The 21,823-nt window shown below is 35.2% G+C and overlaps 1 protein-coding gene across 1 annotated transcript in view; it reads left to right on the top strand.

Moving 5' to 3' along the window:
• Window positions 1-1,622: 1,622 nt before the first annotated feature.
• Window positions 1,623-21,823, top strand: part of CNGB3 (cyclic nucleotide gated channel subunit beta 3) — a 196,303-nt gene continuing 176,102 nt past the window's right edge. The window contains exons 1-3 of the mRNA XM_061171725.1: window positions 1,623-1,733; window positions 5,054-5,135; window positions 19,040-19,166. Of these exons, the coding sequence (XP_061027708.1) occupies window positions 1,623-1,733; window positions 5,054-5,135; window positions 19,040-19,166 (320 nt within the window). The remainder of the gene's footprint in view (window positions 1,734-5,053; window positions 5,136-19,039; window positions 19,167-21,823) is intronic.

The raw sequence follows: 21,823 nt of genomic DNA, 5'->3' as shown, positions 1-21,823 counted from the left end.
TCCATCTATTTAGGGAGAAGACACAGATATAGGAAAACATTAGTGAAAGAAATGGCATATTGTGGTGCCAAGTATTAAGAAATGCATAAACTTAAATGCTGCAAGTGTAATATATTTAATTAGTTTTGGATTCAAGCAGAGATATAAGTGAGGACTAGAGTTGTAAGATCTCTTAAAGTGCTTTCAACTAAATTCTATTCATCAGAGGCTTGAGTTTCTCTCCATATAAAGGCGCTGTGGGGGTAAAATAAGTGATGCATGGTGTCCTCCTTCAAGGAGTTTAGGCTTATTGGTTAAAGGGTGAATCGGAGAAAAAAATTCATGCTGGAGAAAGATACATATTTTTTTACAATTTATGAAATTAATAATCCAACAGAATTATCTAGACTTATAAAACTAGTAATCACATATATAGCTTTCATAATATTTCAGCAATTTGTAAGAAAATAGTAAACTTGTAAGAAATTTTGGAACAAATTGCTTCTGAGCAATGAATTACATTTCCTCAAAGTGATATTCATCAAACATACTGTCTCTCTGTTATGGGTTGAATAGCATCTCTTCAAAAATTCACGTTGAAGTTCTGATCCCCTTACCTCAAAATGTGACCTTATTTGGAGATAGAGTCTTTAAAGAGGTAGGTTAAAACAAGGTCACTGAGGTGGGCCTTAATCTAATATAACTGGTGTCCTTACAAGAAGAGGAAATTTGGACACAAACACAAACAGAGTAAAGACACTGTGAAGACACAGGAAGAAGAAGACCATCTACAAGCCAAGAAGAGAGACTGTTCCTTTACGCACAGCTTTCAGAAGAAACTACCCTTGCTGACATCTTGATATCAGACATCTAGCCTCCAGTATAAATTTATGTTGTTTAAGTCACCCAGTCTGTGACTTTTTTATGGCAGCCCTAGCAAACTAATACCCTCTCTCTGCTTAATTCTAATGTAATCATCATTATGCATCTGAGGTGGATGTTTAGGCTATTGGGAATGGGAAGTATTATGTCTCATTTTTCACTGTATTTTCTAAGAACATCATTAATCTAATCAAATAGTAAAATACTAATTTAAAAGAAAAAAAAAAAGAATCACCAGAAGAACAGAAAAAGGAAAAAGTAGTTACTTCACAGTGCAGAACTACATGTGAGGACTTTGGGACAGTTGCTTTGTATTATATGCCTTTATGCACATTTTGTTTTTTCAATCATTTGCATGTATTATTTTGACAAAATTTAGATAGAAGAGATAGGTGGGTGGGTAATTAGAAAGAAAGAAAAATAAACAAACCAATGGGTAATGTGATCACATTTAAACAATCATTTAAATAATTTAAATCAACAATGAAGTTTTGTTTAATTCTCACTTATAAATTATTCACAGGGGTATTTTGACTCTCTAAAGTTCATAAACAGAATTCAAAACATCCAAGCAGAAGTAATTTGCTGCTTTTAAGCCAAAGCCCTGACTAGCTAGAGAGTTGCCTCCAGGAATTAACCAGAACAAAATCCTGATTAAGCAACTAATTGGCTTGTCTACTAATGAAAAGAAAAACAAAGTACATTTCTCTACCTCGAGACACAGAGTCATAAAAACAGAAGTTTTCAGAACCATCTTTAAGATGTTTAAATCGCTGACAATAAGATTCAACAAGGCGAAGCCGAGTGAAGGGAACGTTGAGAATAAACAAGGTTCTGATCCAAGCAGCGAGCCACAGCAACCCACGAGACAGGTACGCTCCCCACGTCCCTAAATCAGTCTTGATTCTCATCATTTCTTGTCTGGGGAGGGATTTTAATAAACACTATGATATGTGATTTCTCTGCAGTTTTACCTGCTACCATCTGGGTCATGGACTGTTTGTCTTTGGGGTTTATCCCTATCATTTTATACATACTGCATACATTGGCTTTAGAATGGAATAATAAATGTTTAGAAGACCCTATTATGATTTGGAAAAACAAAGTAAGACTTCTCCTTGCTGATTTTCACTTCTACCATCATCCAAAATGAAATCATTTCTCAAATATTAAACTGGTTATATGATCTAGTTCCAATAGAGAATGTCAAACATCCTGGTCTTAGGAAACTGCATTTTAACAGTAATTTCTCTAGACCAGGAGTTTTCAATAGGAAGTAGTTTGCGCTCAGGACAATCAGCAACGTCTGAAGATATTTTTGGTTGTCACAGCCCAGGGGTAGGGAAGTTGCTGGCATCTAAAGGGGAAAGGCCAAAGATGCTGTTAAATGTTCTAGAATGAACAGGAGAGCACTTTACAACATAGAATTCTTCAGTTCAAACTTTTAATATTGCCAAAGTGGAGGAACCATGCTCTGGACAAATATTTTCACAAGTTCTAAGTCTGTTCGTCTATACAATGAGGATGATACCTGCTTTGTAGCCTTGGTATACAAACTAGAGACAGTACAGATAAAGCATATAGTAGGGAATTCCTAAGTGGTAATTATTATCATCATCATTATTGATAATTTGTGTTCTTATGACAGATTTAAGTCCAAATGGTAATTATATGATCAATACTCACTTACAGCTATTTATAGAACAATTTTCATGAATTGCTCACTAGATTTACCTAAAAGCACTATGTAAGATTTTTAGAGCAAGAATTATTTTCTCATCTAAGAGAACTGGATGAGAGATGTCAAATACAAACAGGAAGGTACCTCAGGGACTAGCATAGCATGGTCTAATGATTCAGGTTTAAATGAGCCTAGAGTATAAAAAATACCGAGATTACCTAATGTTGACCCTAGAAAATTTGCCTTCCTTTTCTGATTAACATTGACTTTTTGCAGTGGAAAGAAGTGGAGAATGTTCTTTATGAAAGTGCCCTTGACTTTTCTAATACTTGTGTCAAAATAAATAATCTCACACTTTAAAAGTTATTTATATGTTTAAAAACTTATAGAATATCACAAATGTTGAGCTGGGTACTTCCCTTCAACTAGCCTTGTTGTGTTTTTCTCTGGGAAAGTCATTACAGTGATGTATGCCAACTTACCATCATGATTATTTTCCTGCAGAGCACATAAAAATAGCTAATACATTATTCTCTTGGAGAACATAGTAGCTAACAGCAAATACTATGTGCCAAGCAATGTGCTAGCCCTTTCAAAGCACTGCTGTATTGAATTCTCATGGGCCCTGTTATAATTTGCTACTTACGCACAACTTACAAATTTCAGAGTCTGGATCAGAACCCTGTTCTATCTGACTTTAGTGCCTGAGAGCTAAATCACTAGGTTATATCACTACAAACAGAAGGCAAAATGAGCAGAAACTCCTTAGAGAGTTGTCTTTCCTTCAGAAACATTAATATTGGAGAGCTACTCAGACTAGACACAGGTAGGGCAGCTCTTAGACACATCCTGTGCCATTCCTGACAGCCATAATTTGTGGATGTTAATCAGGAAGTCTGCTGGCATCACATATCTTAAAAGTCATATTGGGGAATTATTTGCAACTACTCTTTCCAGTAACATGTTGGTAAAAGAAAAATAGTTTTTCTCCAGTTTCAAATATGCTAAATGTTAAAAATGACACAAAGTTAAAACCCTATTTTCATCTACAGAATATAACTTTTTAAAATGACATTTAAACAACATGTTTCTGAAATACAAATAGATTATTTGAGTCCTATAAAAAATCTATGAATGAATAAATCAATTTACATTGTATTTTAAGTGTCATTTAAATAGTTAGTTCTCAAACCAAAATATCATATGTCATTCAAATTTGTCAATAACCATGAAATCAAAAACTGCAAACTCAGACTAGTACAAACTCTCTCTTATACTCCAGAATAAGACACTATTCACATAAAACTACATTTATGTACACATAAAACTATGATGGAAATGTTTCTGAATAACATGATGTAAAAGTATTTGATTGAAGTCAGAAGGCTTTATCACTACTTCATAATCTATCCAAGGATCCATACTTTTCTAGCCACTTAATCAATTTCTTATTCAATAATATAAGAATAATAATAGCTTCCTTGCCTAACACATATGAGGCTTAAATTAAATCATCTGATTAATTTGCTTTCCAGTTTAAAATGTTTCTGACATACAGTGTCTAAAAATAATGTCAAACTCCACATCAAGGCTTAAAAGACTCTCAAAATCCTTTCCTACTTCACTAGCCTCATCTTCTCACCCTTTTTCCCTTCCAAGCACTTCTGTAGTCTCCCTTCACCTACATATACCTTAGGCTTTTGCTAAACATACATCCTCTGCCTGGAATATTTTCCATGCCTGTCCCTCTGGAAAACAAAAATTTCATCTTGATTTGTAAATCCAGGAGTCACTTCATTTTTAATAGTGTCCTTCCTTTCCCTTCAACTCCAGAAGAACTGACCACTCCCCTTTATGCCCCACCTCTAGCATCTACAAACATTGTGTCATCACCGATAACATTTCATGTCAGTTGCATTGGTGTGTGTTTGTTCCCCTTATGAGACTGAGCAGCTTGGGAGTCAAACTTTCTATGCTCTAACCTTATATCTTATTTTACCCTGTCCCCATGGGAAAATCTTCAGGTATACACTGGCCACATCCAGTGAGATATACTTACATTTCAAAGGAAAGCTTAAATGTTAAGATAAATGATGAAGTGGAGGCAAATGAAATCATGGAATGTAAAAAGAAGAGAGCTATGAGTAAAGACACCAAGGTGCTTTCTTCTTTCCATCATTTTACATTCTACCTCTAAAGACTTAGACTGGGACCAATGCTCTGGCTGTAGGAAGTGAGAACCAGAACTGGGAGAAACATGTGCCTGGGAGATGCAGCAACCACAGTGAAAAAAACACACCATGGTCAACAAACTGTGGAGGTTGAAGTTGATTATTCAATAGTAGAGCCAAGAACATTCATTTAAGTGCAAGAATTATCATTTTTAGTATATCATAAACAAATGATCAATTTTAATGACTGGTTTGATAATGGAATGAAAAACTCTTATATTTTACATTCAACTTCATTTTATGTAAAATCACATGTACTATCTCTATTTTTTCCTCAAAGGGAGAAAACAAAAATGAAAAGAAATCTCTCAAAACCAAGATGCCTCCAGTTTCAGCTGAAGAGTCATACACCAAAATTCAAGGTAAGAACCCAAGTCTGTAGGAAAAAAAACTAAAAAGTAAAATGTATATTTCTCTGAAATGTATTGTCTGATGAAACACCCGCCCTTGACTAGGTAAATTACATAGGGTCACACTTGAGATTATTTGAAGATCTGAATATTTATAAAAATTATTTCTTCATTCAGTCACTTATTCAATAGATGCTTTTTTGTCACCTACCACGTGCCAGGCCCTGTTCTGTGGGTTGGAGATACAGTGGTAAAGAATATGGGCCAAATTTGTGTTAACATAAGTGTACAGTGAACAATGAAATTTCAGGTAAGTGTTATAAAAACATTAAAATAGATATGGGTTGTACATATTTAAAGGTTCTGTTCTCTTCTCCCTTGAAACTCCATTAGAAATCTTATCTACTCCTAAGGCTACCACATTCACTTCTACACTGATGATTCCAAATTCATATCAGACCAATTTCTTTTTTAAGAACCTGTCCAATATTTTCCAAGTAACCACTGGACAAATATACCTGTATGTTCTGCTGCCATCCTAAAGAAAGCATGTCCAAAATTTAATTCCTTATCTTCCCCTTCAAATAAGCTCCCTCTCCTGATTTATTTCTATTCCTGGTTCTATTATTTTTTCAGTCTCTCAAAACCTAATTCATGTTTTATTCCTCTATCTAGGCTATCCTATAAAGGAAATTAGTCACCAAATCTCCTTTCATAATGGCCCTCAAACCCACTTCATTCCTTTCCAATTCCACCACTAATACCATCCTTATTAGTAACTCATGCCTACACAACTCCCAGGCTCTAAGTGATCTCTTCTGATTAGGACTCTTTCACCCAATCTCTCCCCTTTTCATCCAGCCCCAACAGTATTAGCAGATTACTTTCCATTAATCATTATTTTGGTCTCACGTCTCTGCTAGTCTCTTCTAAAGAATCTTAAGTGCCTCAGTATTGCCTGAAGGACAAAATCTAAATTACTTCATCTGACTTGGTAGGATCTAATAAAATCTATTACCAGCTCTTCTATTTCTCCTGAGTATTAACACTACATTATCACCAAGAAAACATAAAAATGATAGAAGAATCACTAAAACAGAATATGCTACTGTTAAATAATGAAAACATACAATTATTGTTACAAAACTAGAGTAAATGTTTTTGCTTTTCATCTATTAGACAAAGGTAAATGTATGATAATTTTTACTAGAACGAATTTTGGGGCTGAAGCACAATTGAGTTTTTGCTAGCGAGAATTTCTATCTCTAAGAAGGAAAAATAAGAAACATGTGAAAATTACAAGCAAGATTGTAAAGAAAGAAGCAAATCACAAGAAAGGTTGTAAGTAAACAAATTCCTCTGTAGGAATATCCCCACAATCAAATACTGAAGAAATATTCCCATTGTCATTATACTTGACTGCTCTTATTTAAAAGAAAAACAAAGAACCTATGTGAAGAAAATAACAATTTAACAGAGAAATGTAGAATAATCTTGAATAACTGGAGGAAAATAATATGTTCCCTGTTTGGAGGGTAACATTATAAAGATATAGATCTATTTTTGTAAGTAATTCATATTTCTATTTTCATGATCTCCTCTCTACCCACTTTCAACAATATATTTTAAAAAACAAGGGAAGAAAATTCACTTTAGTTTTCTTGATTTTATTTATTTATTTACTTATTTATTTGGAAGTACAGATCTAGGTTTTTATTGTTCTGATTAGAATGTAGAGAATACTTACTGTGTCTATAGAGATCAGCTGTTTTTTTTCACTTTCTTTTGCATTTTCATCTCAGCCAAGAAGACAGCAAAATAGTGTCTTCCAAACAGTCATCATTTACTTACCTGAGGAGAAAGAACAAAAAAGTAAATGCTCTGCAATGTTTTTCAACATGAATGCAGTTTAATATTACCTCCTAACTGATTAGTAAAGCTAGGCTCTTCAATTGTTAGATTATCTGATTTAAAATGTTTACAATGATGTATCACTGAAAGGGAAGCACTTAATAATCATAAAGCCTCCATTTCTGATAAACGTTCACACACATATATTACTTCCACAGATAGTAAGACTCCTATACCAAGAGGATATAATAAAAAAATGTGTTCTTGACATTTTTTCCCTCCCACCTTAACAAAAACAAAACATCAACCAAAAGACACCTCTCTTGATTCCACTTCCTCTTTGGCTATTGCCTCATTTCCATATTCTCCTTTAGAGTGAGACTGCTTGAAATAGCTATCTATACTTGTAGTCTCTGATTCCTGTTGTCCCTTTCTCTTTTTTATTTTTTTATTGAAGTATAGTTGATTTACAATATTGTGTTAATTACTGCTGTACAGCAAAGTGACTCAGTTATACATATATATACATTCTTTTTCATATTATTTTCCTTTATGGTTTATAAGATATTGAATATAGTTCCCTGTGCTACACAGTAGGACCTGTTTATCCATTCTATATATACCAGTTTGCATCTGCTAATCCCAAACTCCCAATCTGTCCCTCTCCCATTCCCTCCCCCTTGGCAACCACCAGTCTATTCTCTATGTCCCTGATTCTGTTTCTGTTTCATAGATAGGCTCATTTGTGTCATACTTTAGATTCCACATATAAGTGATATCATATGGTATTTGTCTTTCTCTTTCTGACTTACTTCACTTAGTATGATAATGTCTAGGTCCCACCATGTTGCTGTAAAAGACATTATTTCATTCTTTTTATGGCTGAGTAGTATTCCATTGTGTATATGTACCACATCTTCCTTATCCAGTCATCTATCAATGGACATTTAGGTTTTTTTCATGTCTTGGCTATTGTGAATAATGCTATAAACATAGGGGTACATGTATATTTTTGAATTATAGTTTTGTCTGGATATATGCCCAGGAGTGGGATTGCTGAATCATATGGTAATTCTCTTTTTAGTTTGCTGAGGAATCTCCATACTGTTTTGCACAGTGACTGCACCAACTGACATTCCCACAAACAGTGTAGGAGGGTTCCCTTTTCTCCACACCCTCTCCAGCTCTTGACATCTTTTTATCAGCAGCATTATTTAATCTTCAAATTTTTCAAAAGGAGTAGAAGTTTCTTCTGTAGATCATATAAGAATTTTCATTGCATACACTGAACTGTTGGTTAACAAATGGAGGTATTGAGGAAGAGAGAAACACCCTACAGTAGAAATCAAATCTACATATCCAAAGGAAGAAAAAAACACAGAATTGTCAAGATAATTCAAACTATAATTCTGTTTTATTTTGAGTTATTTTAATTTTTTTATTGAAGTATAGTTGATTTACAATGTTGTGTTAGTTGCTGGTGTACAGAAAAGTGATACAGTTATACATATTTATACAAAAATAAAGAATATTTCATATTCTTTTCCATTATGGTTTATCACAGGATATTGAATATAGTTTCCTGTGCTATACAGTAGGACCTTGTTGTATATCTACTTTATATACAGTACTTTATATCTGCTAATCCCAAACACCTAATTTATCCCTCCCACAGCCCTCTACCCCTTTGGTAACCATAAGTTTGTTTTCTACATCTGTAAGTCTGTTTCTGTTTTGTAAGTAAGTTTATTTATGTCATATTTTAGATTCCACATATAAGTGATACCATACGGTATTTGTCTTTCTCTTTCTGACTTACTTCACTTAGTATGGTAATCTCTAGGTCCCTCCATGTTGCTGCAAATGGCATTATTTCATTCTTTTTTATGGCTGAGTTGTATTCCATTGTGTATATATACCACATCTTCTTTATCCATTCATCTGTAGGTAGACATTTAGGTTGCTTCCATGTCTTGGTTAATAGTGTTGCTGTGAACATTAGGGTGTGCATGTATCTTTTTGAATTAGTGTTTTTGTTATTTCCAGAATTGCTGGATCATATGGTCATTCTATTTTTAGTTTTTTAAGGAACCTCCATACTGGTCTCAATAGTGGCTGCATCAATTTACATTCCCACCAACAGTGCAAGAGGGTTCCCTTTTCTCTACACCCTCTCCAGCATTTGTTATTTGTAGACTTTTTAATGGTGGCCATTCTAACTGGTGTGAGGTAATACCTCATTGTAGTTTTGATTTGCATTTCTCTAATAATTAACAATGTTGAGCACCTTTTTGTGTGCCTTTTGGCTATCTGTATGCCTTCTTTGGTGAAATGTCTATTTAAGTCTTCTGCCCATTTTTTGATTGGGTTGTTTTTTTTTTTCATTATTGAGTTGTATGAGCTGTTTGTATATTTTTGAAATTAAGCCCTTGTCAGTCACATTGTTTACAAATATTTTCTCCCAGTCTTGTAGGTTGTCTTTTTGTTTTGTTTATGGTTTCCTTTGTTGTGTAAAAGTTTGATTTGGTCCCATTTGTTTATTTTTGTTTTTATTTCTATTGCCTTGGGAGCCTGACCTAAGAAAACATTGGTACGATTTTTGTCAGAGAATGTTTTGCCTATGTTCTTTTCTAGGAGTTTTATGGTGTTGTGTCTTATATTTAATTCTTTAAGCCATTTTGAGTTTATTTTTGTGCATGGTGTGATGGTATGTTCTAACTTCACGGATTTACATGCAGCTGTCCAACTTTTCCAATATTACTTGCTGAAGAGACTGTCTTTTCTCCAGTGTATATTCTTGTCTCCTTTGTGGAAGATTAATTGATTGTAGGTGTGTGGGTTTATTTCTGGGCTCTCTTCTGTTCCATCGATTCATATGTCTGTTTTTGTACCAGTACCACACTGTTTTGATTACTGTAGCTTTGTAGTATTGTCTAAAGTCTGGGAGGGTTATGCCTCCTGCTTTGTTCTTTTTCCTCAAGATTGCTTTGGCAATTCTGGGTCTTTTATGGTTCCATATAAATGTTAGGATTATTTGTTCTAGTTCTGTGAAAAATGTCATGGGTAATTTGATAGGGATCACACTAAATCTGTAGGTTGCTTTGGGTAATATGGCCATTTTAACAATGTTAATTCTTCCAATCCAAGAGGATGGTATATCTTTCCATTTCTTTAAGTCACTTTCAATTTCATTTATCAGTGTTTTATAGTTCTCAGCGTATAAGTCTTTCACCTCCTTGGTCAGGTTCATTCCTAAGTATTTTATTTTTTTGATGAGATTTTAATATTATGAGTTATTTTATAATAGTGATGGTTTCAAATCTGTAGTTCTCACATAAAAATACAACCTTGATGACATGAAACCAAGAATCACATCTTTGGGATTACAAGTTTATTCTTATTCTTGTTATACTCTATTCAAAGTGTGTTTGTAATCTTAATTTTTCCTGGCTGGTAATAAAAACTCTTTCATGGAAACTTCATTTAATAGAGGAGCTATTTGAGTGGGAAGGAAAAAAATTAGTTTCATTTAAATTTGCAGACTTAGCATGTCTTCAGAAACTTTAATAGGAATAAGAGTTATATTTGAGATATTTTGAAAAAGCAAAAGCAAAATTATTACTGTTTAAATATAGCCTCTTATATATGGTTGGTATTTCTGTGTTCTTCACTTCAAAACATGCAGGTGCAATGTCATAATATCTGCAGATGTTGATTTCTGATTATACAACTCTTATCTTCTGCAGAGCCTGGTTTAATTTATATCTGCCATAGAAATGAAGAATGCAACGTATTTTTGATTCAAATAAAGATAACTTACTAAAGTCCTCTTTTGATTACAATCATCTTTCTTAGGCTTCCACTTCACTTATATTACATTAAATGTTTCTTTAAATTAATGTTTTGGTACCAGCATAGGATATGTAAATGACTTACCTAGTGATTTATGATGCCATAAAATGACTCTATTTGTGTGGAAGTGGATCAAAGTTAGGTGCCCATAAGTAGAATGGCTTGGTAAGCTCAATAATGCCCCTCAAGGTATCCATACCCCAACTCCCCAAACCTATGAATTTGTTACCTTACATGGAAAAAAATTGCTGATGTGATTATATTAAAGATCTCGAGATGGTAAGATTATTCTGCGTTATCCAGGGGGCCTCAATATAGTCAAAGGGTCTTTATAAGAAGGCAAGAGGGCCAAAGGCAGAAGAAGGAGATGGGATGATGGAAGCAGAGGTTGGATTGATGCATTCTGAAGATGGGGGAAGGGACCATGAACCAAGGAATGCAGGCAGCCTCTACAAGCTGGAAAAGATGAGGAAACAGATTCTCTCCTAAAGCCTCCAGAAGGAATGCAGCCTGTCTTAGACTTCTGACTTACAGAACTGTAAGTGAATAAATCTGTGTTGCTTTAAGCCATTAAATTTGTGGTAATTTGCTACAGAAATAGAAAACTAACATATATGGCTTTAAAATACTCCATACTTTCAAAGTCACAATTAAGAAAATGAAATTTTCAGTCCAAACAATCATACAATTAATACTAAAGGCAGTATTTTGTACTAGAAAAAACAGAGTTTGACATCCCTGAATTCAAATTATTACTCTGCTACTTAACTAGTTTTGTGTGACCTTAGTCAGTCAAGATAGTTAACATCTCTGACTCTTAGCTTGCTTGTGTATAAAATAAGGATAATACTGTCATCACTAGGTTGTGGGTATGAATTTAATTAATATACATAAAGCATTTAGCATCGAGGTTGGTAAATTCCAATGTTGACAGAAGTCAGATAGCTTAAATGAGGATCACGTATGCCCTGTCTAAAGAGCCAGAGGTCACTCGGCTCCTGCCAATCGCTGCCATGTGGGTAAGAGGGTTAAGTGCTGACAGACATTTCATCTTCAGTCTAGAGAGACTGCAAATACAAATCTTAACTTGAAATTTCCCAGTTTTTAAACATTGACTTTTTAATGTTTAAATATTCCCTTATTTTACATCATTGAAAGAAAACTGAATTCTTGTCAAATTTAGCCCATACTACTATTCTGTGGCCTCTAACCAACCACATGTAGGTACTCCATGTAGTTCAAAACTGTGGACATTGACAGCCCTCGACAAGATGTTTTTAGTTGTCCTCTTAGTCTTCCCTTCTTCTCCAGTCATGCTCTCCAGCCCAGACTTTGTGTTGCAAACAGACTACAAGTGTGGGCTCCTCCCTGCACCTTCTGAGCCAAATAGCTCTCCACAGCCAAGATCCCAGCGTGCCAGGTTCACCACAGTTCCAGGCCTGCAGAGGCATCCCAGGCCTTGCCAGTCCCCCACCATCTATCCAAACTGACCTAGCCTGCATCTCAGCCAACTCTTAGTTTGAACAGACATCCAGAGAGCTAAAAAACAAACAAAAACTGCTCTAGAGCTAAAACTGCTCTAAAAAATAAATTATATTAATTTTTTACATATAGACAGAAAAAAGGAGGGAAAATCCTAGCTTGTTTAAACAAGAGACCACTCTTTATTCCTTGGTAGTAACAATTAACTTACTCAACTTAACTTGTCTTATGTGGAATAGGAAAATGGGCAGACTGTCTACTGAAATTTAATTTACAAGTATCAGTAAAGGCTTCCCTATGTAAAAGCAAACAGCTGGACTGGGGGGCATAGTATAGTCCACTCTGTGACTATTGGTCCTATTCACCAGCCAAGGGTTAAGGTGGGAATATAGAAACTACATCAACAAAAAAAAAGAATGAAACTTTTTATCAAAATTACTCAAGCATATTTCTCTGCTTCATCCCAAAAGAAAGTCTTATACAGTATACAATTAGAATTATAGAACTCAATAAGAAATATTCATTCAAAAATAATACCTAATGTGATGATGAACAAAAGAAATGAGAAATGAATAAACTTGGCATGTGAAATTTCTGAAAACTTAGTCTAGAAAAAAGATAAGTAACATGGGCTTTACAGTTTGAAACGATGAAGAAAATTCCCAACCATGCTGAGTTGGCAAGGGACATAGGCATAATCAGGGCACCTTGGGTGGCAAGGGCTCATTGTAAGAAAACTTGTGGATAACTGGAACTGAAAACATGTTCAGGGGATGGAAGCAGCCGTAGGAGCTAATTACTCTCTCTGACTCTTGTTCACAGTCAACATGGCTTCGTTTCTCAAGACTGTTGTGTTTCTCTCTATATATCTATTCTGGACTGTTCTCTTTCCATCTACTCTTTTCCCAGTCCATATTCCAGAGAGAGCAGTCTACCTGACTTAGATAACAACCATTACTCCAACGGGACAAAGCCTTCATGGTGACCTTATATATCGGTCACCAGCCAGCATGGATTGCTACCTTCTTCAGGTCAGGTGCCCAGCTGTGTGCACAATCAGGAACCATTCCTGCATGTGATACAGCAGAGATGGAGAGAGCAATATCAGCTAAAAGAAGAAGTTAGGCAGAGAAATCATACACTGTTTTAAATATCAAACAGAAGAGGAGACTATGATAAAATACCTCAGTGTCCACTTATTTTTTTAAACTAAAAACTTGAGACTCTAACCAATGTGGGTGTTTTCGCTTTTTTTCTTTTTTCTTTTTTTTTGGATAAAATGCCATTTTTTTTGCAGTTTGCATGATTTAAATATATTTGCATAATTCAATTACATCAAACTCTGTGTTTTTAGGCTTCTTGCTGCTAAAGAATATATCTGATTTGTAGGAAATCGCATTCTGCTTTCCTGATCCCTGAAACTCTTTTAAGTAAATAGAAGTTCCTGTATGCCCCACATACATCAATGCTGTGTAGACCTGAAGGAGTTAATGTATATTTTTTGAAAAAAAAGATTATTTTAATTTACCCTAATCTGGCTGGTGGAACACTTTGTATTTATATTGCATTTTTCTCGAACGGAGTCTTTATCTAATCCTCACAGAAATCCCCATGACAAAAGTATTCCTCATTTTATGGATGAGGAAACTGTTATAGAAAAGCGACTTATCCAGAGTCACCCAGAGAATTATGATGTTAGGATTAGAGCTCTCTCTTAGGTACCCAGCACCAGTAACTCACCACATTCCTTAATACCTGTACATAAAATGCATCTTCTAGATGAATTAATCCCAACAAAAAGGTCTCTGAAACCAAGCATGCCATTGAGAGAGGACAGGATTCCTTGATCCTGACACAGTACCAAAGCTACCTTAGATGGATCTGTATTCTTTTTGCTCTGCAGTTATTCATTTCTTTACTTGTGATGATGTACCTTAAAGCAAAATCTGCCTAAATGTAAAAATTCCTTCAGGACTTTTTAGCATGTTAAGGCTGCCTGGAGGAACTCTAACCTCTGGTTGGTTCAAGGACCCCATCCTAGCTCTCTTGGCACAGGCTTCTGCCTGTATACCTCCAGCAATGGGGTTTTCGCAGCCTCACAAAAATGTATGTTTCACTGTTAGACAAGTTGAGTTGTTAGAATGTTTGGGGTTTTGTTTGTTTTTCTGTTTTGTAAATCCCATTGATGGATTCCTCTTCTGCCTTCTGGAATACATGAAATAATTTTATTTTCCTGTCTACGTAACAGCCCTTCAAAGAATTGGAAATAACTGCTAGGTCGCTAGTTAGTCTTCAATACCTTAGCTAAAGAACAAAAGTTCCTCAACCATTCTTCTAATAGGATGGTTTCCAGAACTCTCACCTACTCTGATTCCTTCTAGATTTTTATAGATTGCATGAGCACTTCTTAATATAAAGTACTCCATTTTTCTATGCTATGGCATTTAAGGCACTCCATCAGATTCCATTGTGTATGCACTGCTACAATATTTGTCAACTTCCTCCATGTCATTTGGCAATCTACAAAGATGTAATAAAATATCAAGTGTGATCAAGGTGCTGTAATTAAAATTATTCTAAGAACACATATATTCTAGCAACTACAAAATTAATCACAAGCTGAGTCAAAAATACAATCTTGGGTGCCAGAAAATAATCATTAATCATACACTTCTTAAAACTGTGTTATTCATTTTTTTAACTCCAAATGTTCGTTCATTAAGATGAAAATAATAGTATCATTTATGTATCTAATCAAAGTACTCAGACTTAGTCTTTATTAATTCATCTAACATCTAGCACTCAGGTATTGTTGGTGTCTAATAAAAGGAGATTTGTTTTTGAGACAGAGCCCACAATGTATTTGGTGTTTTAAGAATTAGAAATTTAACTAAGTGATATCATCACCTGCACAAAGTATTCCAACCAATGAAAGCATTTTTAGGTCTTCTTTTTACATTCATCCAAAAAAGGGCCAATTGAACCAATGCCTATTTAACAACCTTATTCCCAAATTAATTTCTTTCCTTGAATCCCTCCTTTTCCAGCAATTATTTAGTGCCACTGATAAAATGTGGAAGGTTAATAGCTTTCTGTATCAATTATTTCCTCTCTTAAAGAGGAAAGCATGTGTTTCACACCTGTGCAGGCCTCCACCATGTGCAGTACCATGGGGTCAAACAGTCTGAAAGTGTATTACAGAGGCCCAGAGTGAGATGTTGCCAGGCTGGAGACAGAATCAGCCAGGTGTGTGGAGAGCAAACTCAGTACTCACTCTTGCACATTAAATAAAAGCAACCATATCAGAACACTTTGATACCTGCCATGGGCACACATTCCAGGGCAGAATTTGACCAAGTGCACTGATGTGATCTGGCAATTGCTACACAATGTGCAAAGAGCACAGTTGGCAGAAAGACTTATTCTATTCATTTGGGCAGCAACAAAAAAGGGAATCCTGCTGTCCATGTGTGAAGCTGGGAAGTACCATGCGCAGTTCACAAAACTTTACCCAGATGCCAAAGCAAGATTTGCCATGTATTTTAGATTTCTGTTTCATGATGAGGATGATGCAAACAATCTGACCATCTGTCCCCACAAACAAATAACATGCTGCATGGATAAAAAGACACCCATACTGACTATAGTTGATGGAGATCCTTTTGTTTTAAGTCCTCATGGATATTTTTTCAAGTTGTTCTGCCTTGAATCCAAGAATGGAAATAACTGGTTTCTCATCTTCATGGGAGTTTTAACTTCATGGGAGAATCACAGATTGGAATCTGCCTACCAGAATCACCTAATTCTGAAAGTGTTAGTGTTCAACTTTTTAAATTGCTTTGCCTCACTCTTCTACATTACCTTTGTCCTGAGGGATATGAAGCTTTTGCGTCAGAGTTTAGCTACTCTCCTGATTACCTCCTAGATCCTTAACCAATTGTAGAATCTCTTCTTTCTTACTGGTTCCAAAAGAAGCACCATGTGCAGGTGAAGAGGAAGGTGCAGGCTTTAAAGGCAGACATCGATGCTACATTATATGAACAGGTCGTTCTGGAAAAGGAAATGGGAACTTACTTGGGCACCTTCGATGATTACTTGGAGTTATTCCTGCAGTTTGGTTATGTGAGCCTTTTCTCCTGTGTTTACCCACTGGCAGCTGCCTTTGCTGTGCTAAATAATCTCACTGAAGTTAATTCAGATGTCTTAAAAATGTGCAGGGTCTTCAAACGCCCATTCTCAGAACCTTCAGCTAATATTGGTGTATGGCAGGTAATTATTTGAGAAAAAATTATTTCTTTAAAAAAAAAACAAAATGAGGCATTGTGATTTTTTTAAAAAGCTATGATAGATTTATTTTATAATAAAATGCTTATCCACAAAGCAAATTAAGCTATAATTAATTTCTAAAATAGCCTAGATCTGTCATAATAGAGCATCATTTTAGAAGGGCTTGGTAATGTCTAGAGGAGACCTGGTAAGGTGTGAAGATCTACTTAAAGTTAGTTTAATCCAAATATTATGAGACTAAACAAAGATTACTTATTAGAATGGAAGAAAAGAACTATTGCAAAACAATTGGTCATGTAATTGGTACTAGCAGAAAAGTAACACAGCAAATGTAATACATATGCTGTGGCTTGAATGAGCAATGGAAGAGGACGATGCAGCTTATACTCATGTGCCTCTATAAGAAACAGTCACTAAAAGACTCTTAAGGAATACTCTGTTTTACAGATTCTGCCTGTTTTATATTCAGGAGGGTTTTTTCTGAATTCTTTTACTCATTTTTTCATGCTCTATTTCAATCCTAATATTCTTTTGGGGACAGGTGTCCCTAGAAATGTATATGTGCACAAAATGGCTCATAGCCTTTTTTTTGGTCAGACTCCTTTGAGGAGCTCATGTTAACCCTAGATCTTCTCCATGGAAAAAAATGCATATACAGCATACAGTCTCAAGGGTTCCAATCCATGATTGTACAGGACATCCATGGCCAGAGGTTAAGAACTCTGCTTTAAAATATCGTACAGTGATTGGCCCCAATATTTGTAGATACAGGAAAAAGATTTGGCTATCACTTTCTTAGGCAGCAATACATGGAACAATGTCAAAAATCTGAAAAGTGATTGGGGGGGTGGATTAAAAAAAATGGAAAAATATAGCTTGATCCAAATACACAGGGAAAATTCTCTCATTTCTATCAAAACCCTCTTAGTAAAAAATGACATATGGAAAGTGTGTGTTTCCTATCTTCCAGACAAAATTAGTATAATTCCAAAATAAAGGTAGATAAGAGATGCAAAATGAAGAAAACTTCTTGGGAAATTCAGGGGTTTATTCTTTCTTATTCATAAATTTTTTTTAAATGGTAAGTAATGACTTGACTTTATGATTCACTTTATTCTTGAAACATGTTCCTGAAAAGTTCAGTATATTGAAAACTTTTAGATGGACCATAGAAATTTTCATATTAAAGGACTTGTATGGTGAAAACTTTTGTAAAGTAAGTGATCATCCCCTGATTTATCAATTTCGTAAGCCCAGACTTTCGATACTGTGTTGGCTTAAGTTTTAAAAATTATAATGTACTACAATAAAATAAGAATTATGATTTGGGCCTTCATTTCAACTTTCTAAGCACAGTACATCCAATTAAAAATAAATTAGAAACTGTGGATAATGGATTAAGTTGTGTTCATTGTATTTCTTTGCTCCCTCTATATTTTCTTTTTAGATTAAGTAATTTATTTTCATTAAAATCTTCTCTAAAATCCAAATATTTAGCAGTGAATTGATTATTCTCTGGGTAAATTACAATTTAAACTATATTAATTGGAAATTGTATTTGTAGGTTTGAAGGAAAAAATTCAATCCTTGTACTGAAAATGAAGCTAGTACATATTAGTTTGCATTGCTTCTTCAGAAAAAATGTCACAGCTGAAGATGATCAAAGGAAAAACAAAGATTTTTATCAAAAAACAAAATTAGAATGCAAAATTTGAAAATAATATCAATGACATCATTTCTGCCTATTTTATTTTTCTGAATTTTATGATGCATCAATTTCAGCCATAAATTATACTTTAGCAGAACGAAAAATGCCTTATGAATGATGGCTCCTTATTAATCTCAGCCTTGCTAATGTCAAAAAGAAATATACCATGTGAAACTTCTGTTGCACAATACACCAAATTTAAGCATATTTTTTTATCAGTGTGAAGGTGTCTGCAGGTTAACTCCTCCTGCATAAGGTCTTACTTTGTTTAGAGGAATCCTAGGGGAGGTGTTCTTGAGAAAACTATTCTGGAAAAACAAGCAGCATCTCTGCAACTTATGTTGTCCAATATAGCTGTATTAAGAGTGGCATATAGGGACTTCCCTGGTGGCACCGTGGTTGGGAATCCGCCTGCCAATGCAGCGGACAGGGGTTCGATCTCTGGTCCACCAAGATCCCACATGCCACGGAGCAGCTAACCCTGTGTGCCACAACTACTGAAGCCCGCGTACCTAGAGCCCGTGCTCTGTAACAAGAGAAGCCACCACAGTGAGAAGCCTGCGCAGAGCAACGAAGAGTAGACCTCGCTTGCGCAACTAGAGAAAGCCCGCTCACAGCAACGAAGACCCAATGCAGCCAAAAATAAATTAATTAATTAATTTTTTTTAAAAGTGGCATATATTCTTCTATCTATATGTTGTTTCTTTTCTATCTATATTTTGTTTCTTTTCCATAGATAAAATCTGCGAGAAAAATACACTCGAAGACAAGACCACAAACCCTGACTCTCAAAATCCAGCAGAATCAACTGGAACAAAGCCAGAGCAGAAGGAAATGGGGACTGGGAAAGAAAGCCTGGTCAGGTGAGAACTCAATAAAACACATAATACTGCACTTAAAAATTCAAACACCTATCCCCCACTTTAGCTGAGCAAAGGTCAGGAGAACTACAGTAGTCACATAACACAAGGGACCTGGGCCGGAACTAAAAGGTTGTTTCTGTCCAGTTCATTGTTCCTTACCAGCCTGCTATGTCCACTAACCAGGATCTCTAGACAGCCATTTGGCCATAGGCCATAGCACACCAACAAAAACATTGTAGTCACATGTCTGAGTCATTAGTATCAGCTTGAAAACAGCTTACATATTTACTAGGCATGAATTTTTTAAAAAGGACTTGAAGAGAATGTATGATTCTTCTCTGAATTCACAAAGAAATGGCTATTCCAATTCTGTAAACATTTTATTGTTCCAGAAGATTGATTATTTCCTTTCATCTGTTAAAGAAAGTGTGGTATGATAACCAAGAATAATTACAGAAACAGATAATCTTTTTGCCACTGAAGGAGTACAGTTATATAAATACTTCCTACAAAATTACTGGAAATATCACAAAGGAGATGGCAACGTCAGTGTGAATCAGTGAATCCACAATAAAACCCAACGAGAAACTCCTCATTTGGCCACTTCTTCTCATGTTTATGTGCCTGCTGATCCAATTTGAATTTCTTGACTATAGTTAATATAATTGCAATAAGTGTACTCTTCTTATTTAATAGGCAAGAAGAGTTGTCATTTATAAAGAAGTTAAAAGTACCTATTCCTCCCCCTGACCCCCCATTCCCACTTCTCTCTCAGCAGCTCTACTGTATTAAACTGTGTGCTGCCAATAGGTGTCACCATGACCCAGTGTACTAGGACCCGGTGTATTAGGTTGAACAATAGGCATCAGAAAGAATGCATTTTCAATAAGCATATATTTGACTATATGAAAATAAACACAAGCTCACTCTACCGCACATACAAAAAAAAAAAAAAAAGTTTGACAAAAATTAAGCCTGACATATTATTTAGGCAGAGGGAAGGTACTTAAACTCTGAAGTAAAGATTAGACTCTCACAACTGGGGTAAGTAATTATATTATTTCTATAACTGTTGGTGTTTACAGATGATTTACAGTCCTGTTAGTGAGTCATTGTTATCTTTACTCCACAGATAAGCAGCCAAGGCACAAAAAGGTTAATTAGTTTGCCTATAATCATAGGTCAGCTCTGCCAAGATCAGACTGCAAAAGACTCAGATCCCTGAGTGGAACTTTTTCCTCGCTCCCACCAATACACTCACTTTTAATCAACATCTTAACCTTCTGAACTGATCTCTCTTTCTAACATTTATTTTAGTATATTTAATTTTTTGTAACAACCAGGGTGATACATAGGTTTTCAAAGGACTGAAGTGGAAGCCATAACTAACATTTTTAGGGATGTATTCTTCTTAACCCGGTATAGTACTTTCACTCTTCTGAAATACGAAAATGCAAACATTTCAATTACACAGAAAATGGGTCATATCTCAAAAACACAAAACTCCTTGACACAGCCTTGTATGCTTCCCACCTGTTTTTACTTTGTCTTCCCCAACACACAGTTCCTTCCCTGTTTTCCCATCTCTCTGTTCCAGTCATACTTGTCCTATTTCAGACGCTTGTACTCATGAATTGATTATTCTCTGGAATGTTTGATTATTCATTTTGCAATATAGGTAGCAAAGTCGCTTGAGAATTATTGACAAACTGAGTAGACTCAAGTTAGTTTAAAGCTCTGGCTTTATGGCTGGCCACACTTCTCCTCAAGATTGAGGGAGAACCAGCTGCATTGAAGGAGCAACTTAAAAGGGTCACTGGAAGTTCCAGTGTCACTTTTGACTAATATTACTGGGAATCTTAATTTCCAATACCATGGAGGACTTACCAAAGCCTTCCTGTTTTGATTTCATGGGTATCAATGATACCACATCTTGAATCCTAGAGAGCAGAGTTTCTATACATAACTAGAAAATATCAATGATAAAATAACTTTCTATTAAAAGTGTTATTTCACAATACTCTCAATGAGTAAAGATGATTTTGGTATTTGCAGTTATTAAAAATCAACAATTTTAAACTTGGGCAAGGCCAGGTTTTAAAAAGCTCTTTCTCCTTGAAAAACATTAAGGATTTGATTGATTGCAGATACTAAATACAGATGCTGTGTGAGCGACTGATTCTCACTTCAACTTTTTGAAGTAACAAAAAAAGTTAATTATTAATAAATAAAATTTAAAGGTAGGTTTTTTTATTCTAAGTGCATTTACATTATCCTCTGACCTAAGCCATGGCTTGAATAGGAATTATGTGTTTAGGATGATCAATATGTATTGGGGAGAATGCATGTTGTGGATTTTGCAGTCTCTGTGTGTGAAGTGCAGTGTGATATTATTGATTATGCCTTTAGTTTCTGTCACACTCAGCAGAAGATAGGCAGAGGTAGATACCAGGAGAACCAACAGGATATAGATATAGATATAGATATAGACATCACAACAGGATATATTTTTTTAACAACAAGATTATATATACAAAGAGATTTATTATAAGGAATTGGCTCACATGATTGTGGAGGCTGGGAAGTTCCTAAGATCTCCAGTCAGTGAGCTAGAGACCCAAGAGAGCCAATGATATAGTTCCAGTCTGAGGCTGCAA

The sequence above is a fragment of the Eubalaena glacialis genome, chromosome 17, assembly GCF_028564815.1.
Source record: "Eubalaena glacialis isolate mEubGla1 chromosome 17, mEubGla1.1.hap2.+ XY, whole genome shotgun sequence".
Taxonomy (NCBI): Eukaryota; Metazoa; Chordata; class Mammalia; order Artiodactyla; family Balaenidae; genus Eubalaena; species Eubalaena glacialis.
The sequence above is the reverse complement of the archived record's forward strand: the minus strand, read 5'-3'. Positions and strand labels throughout refer to the sequence as shown.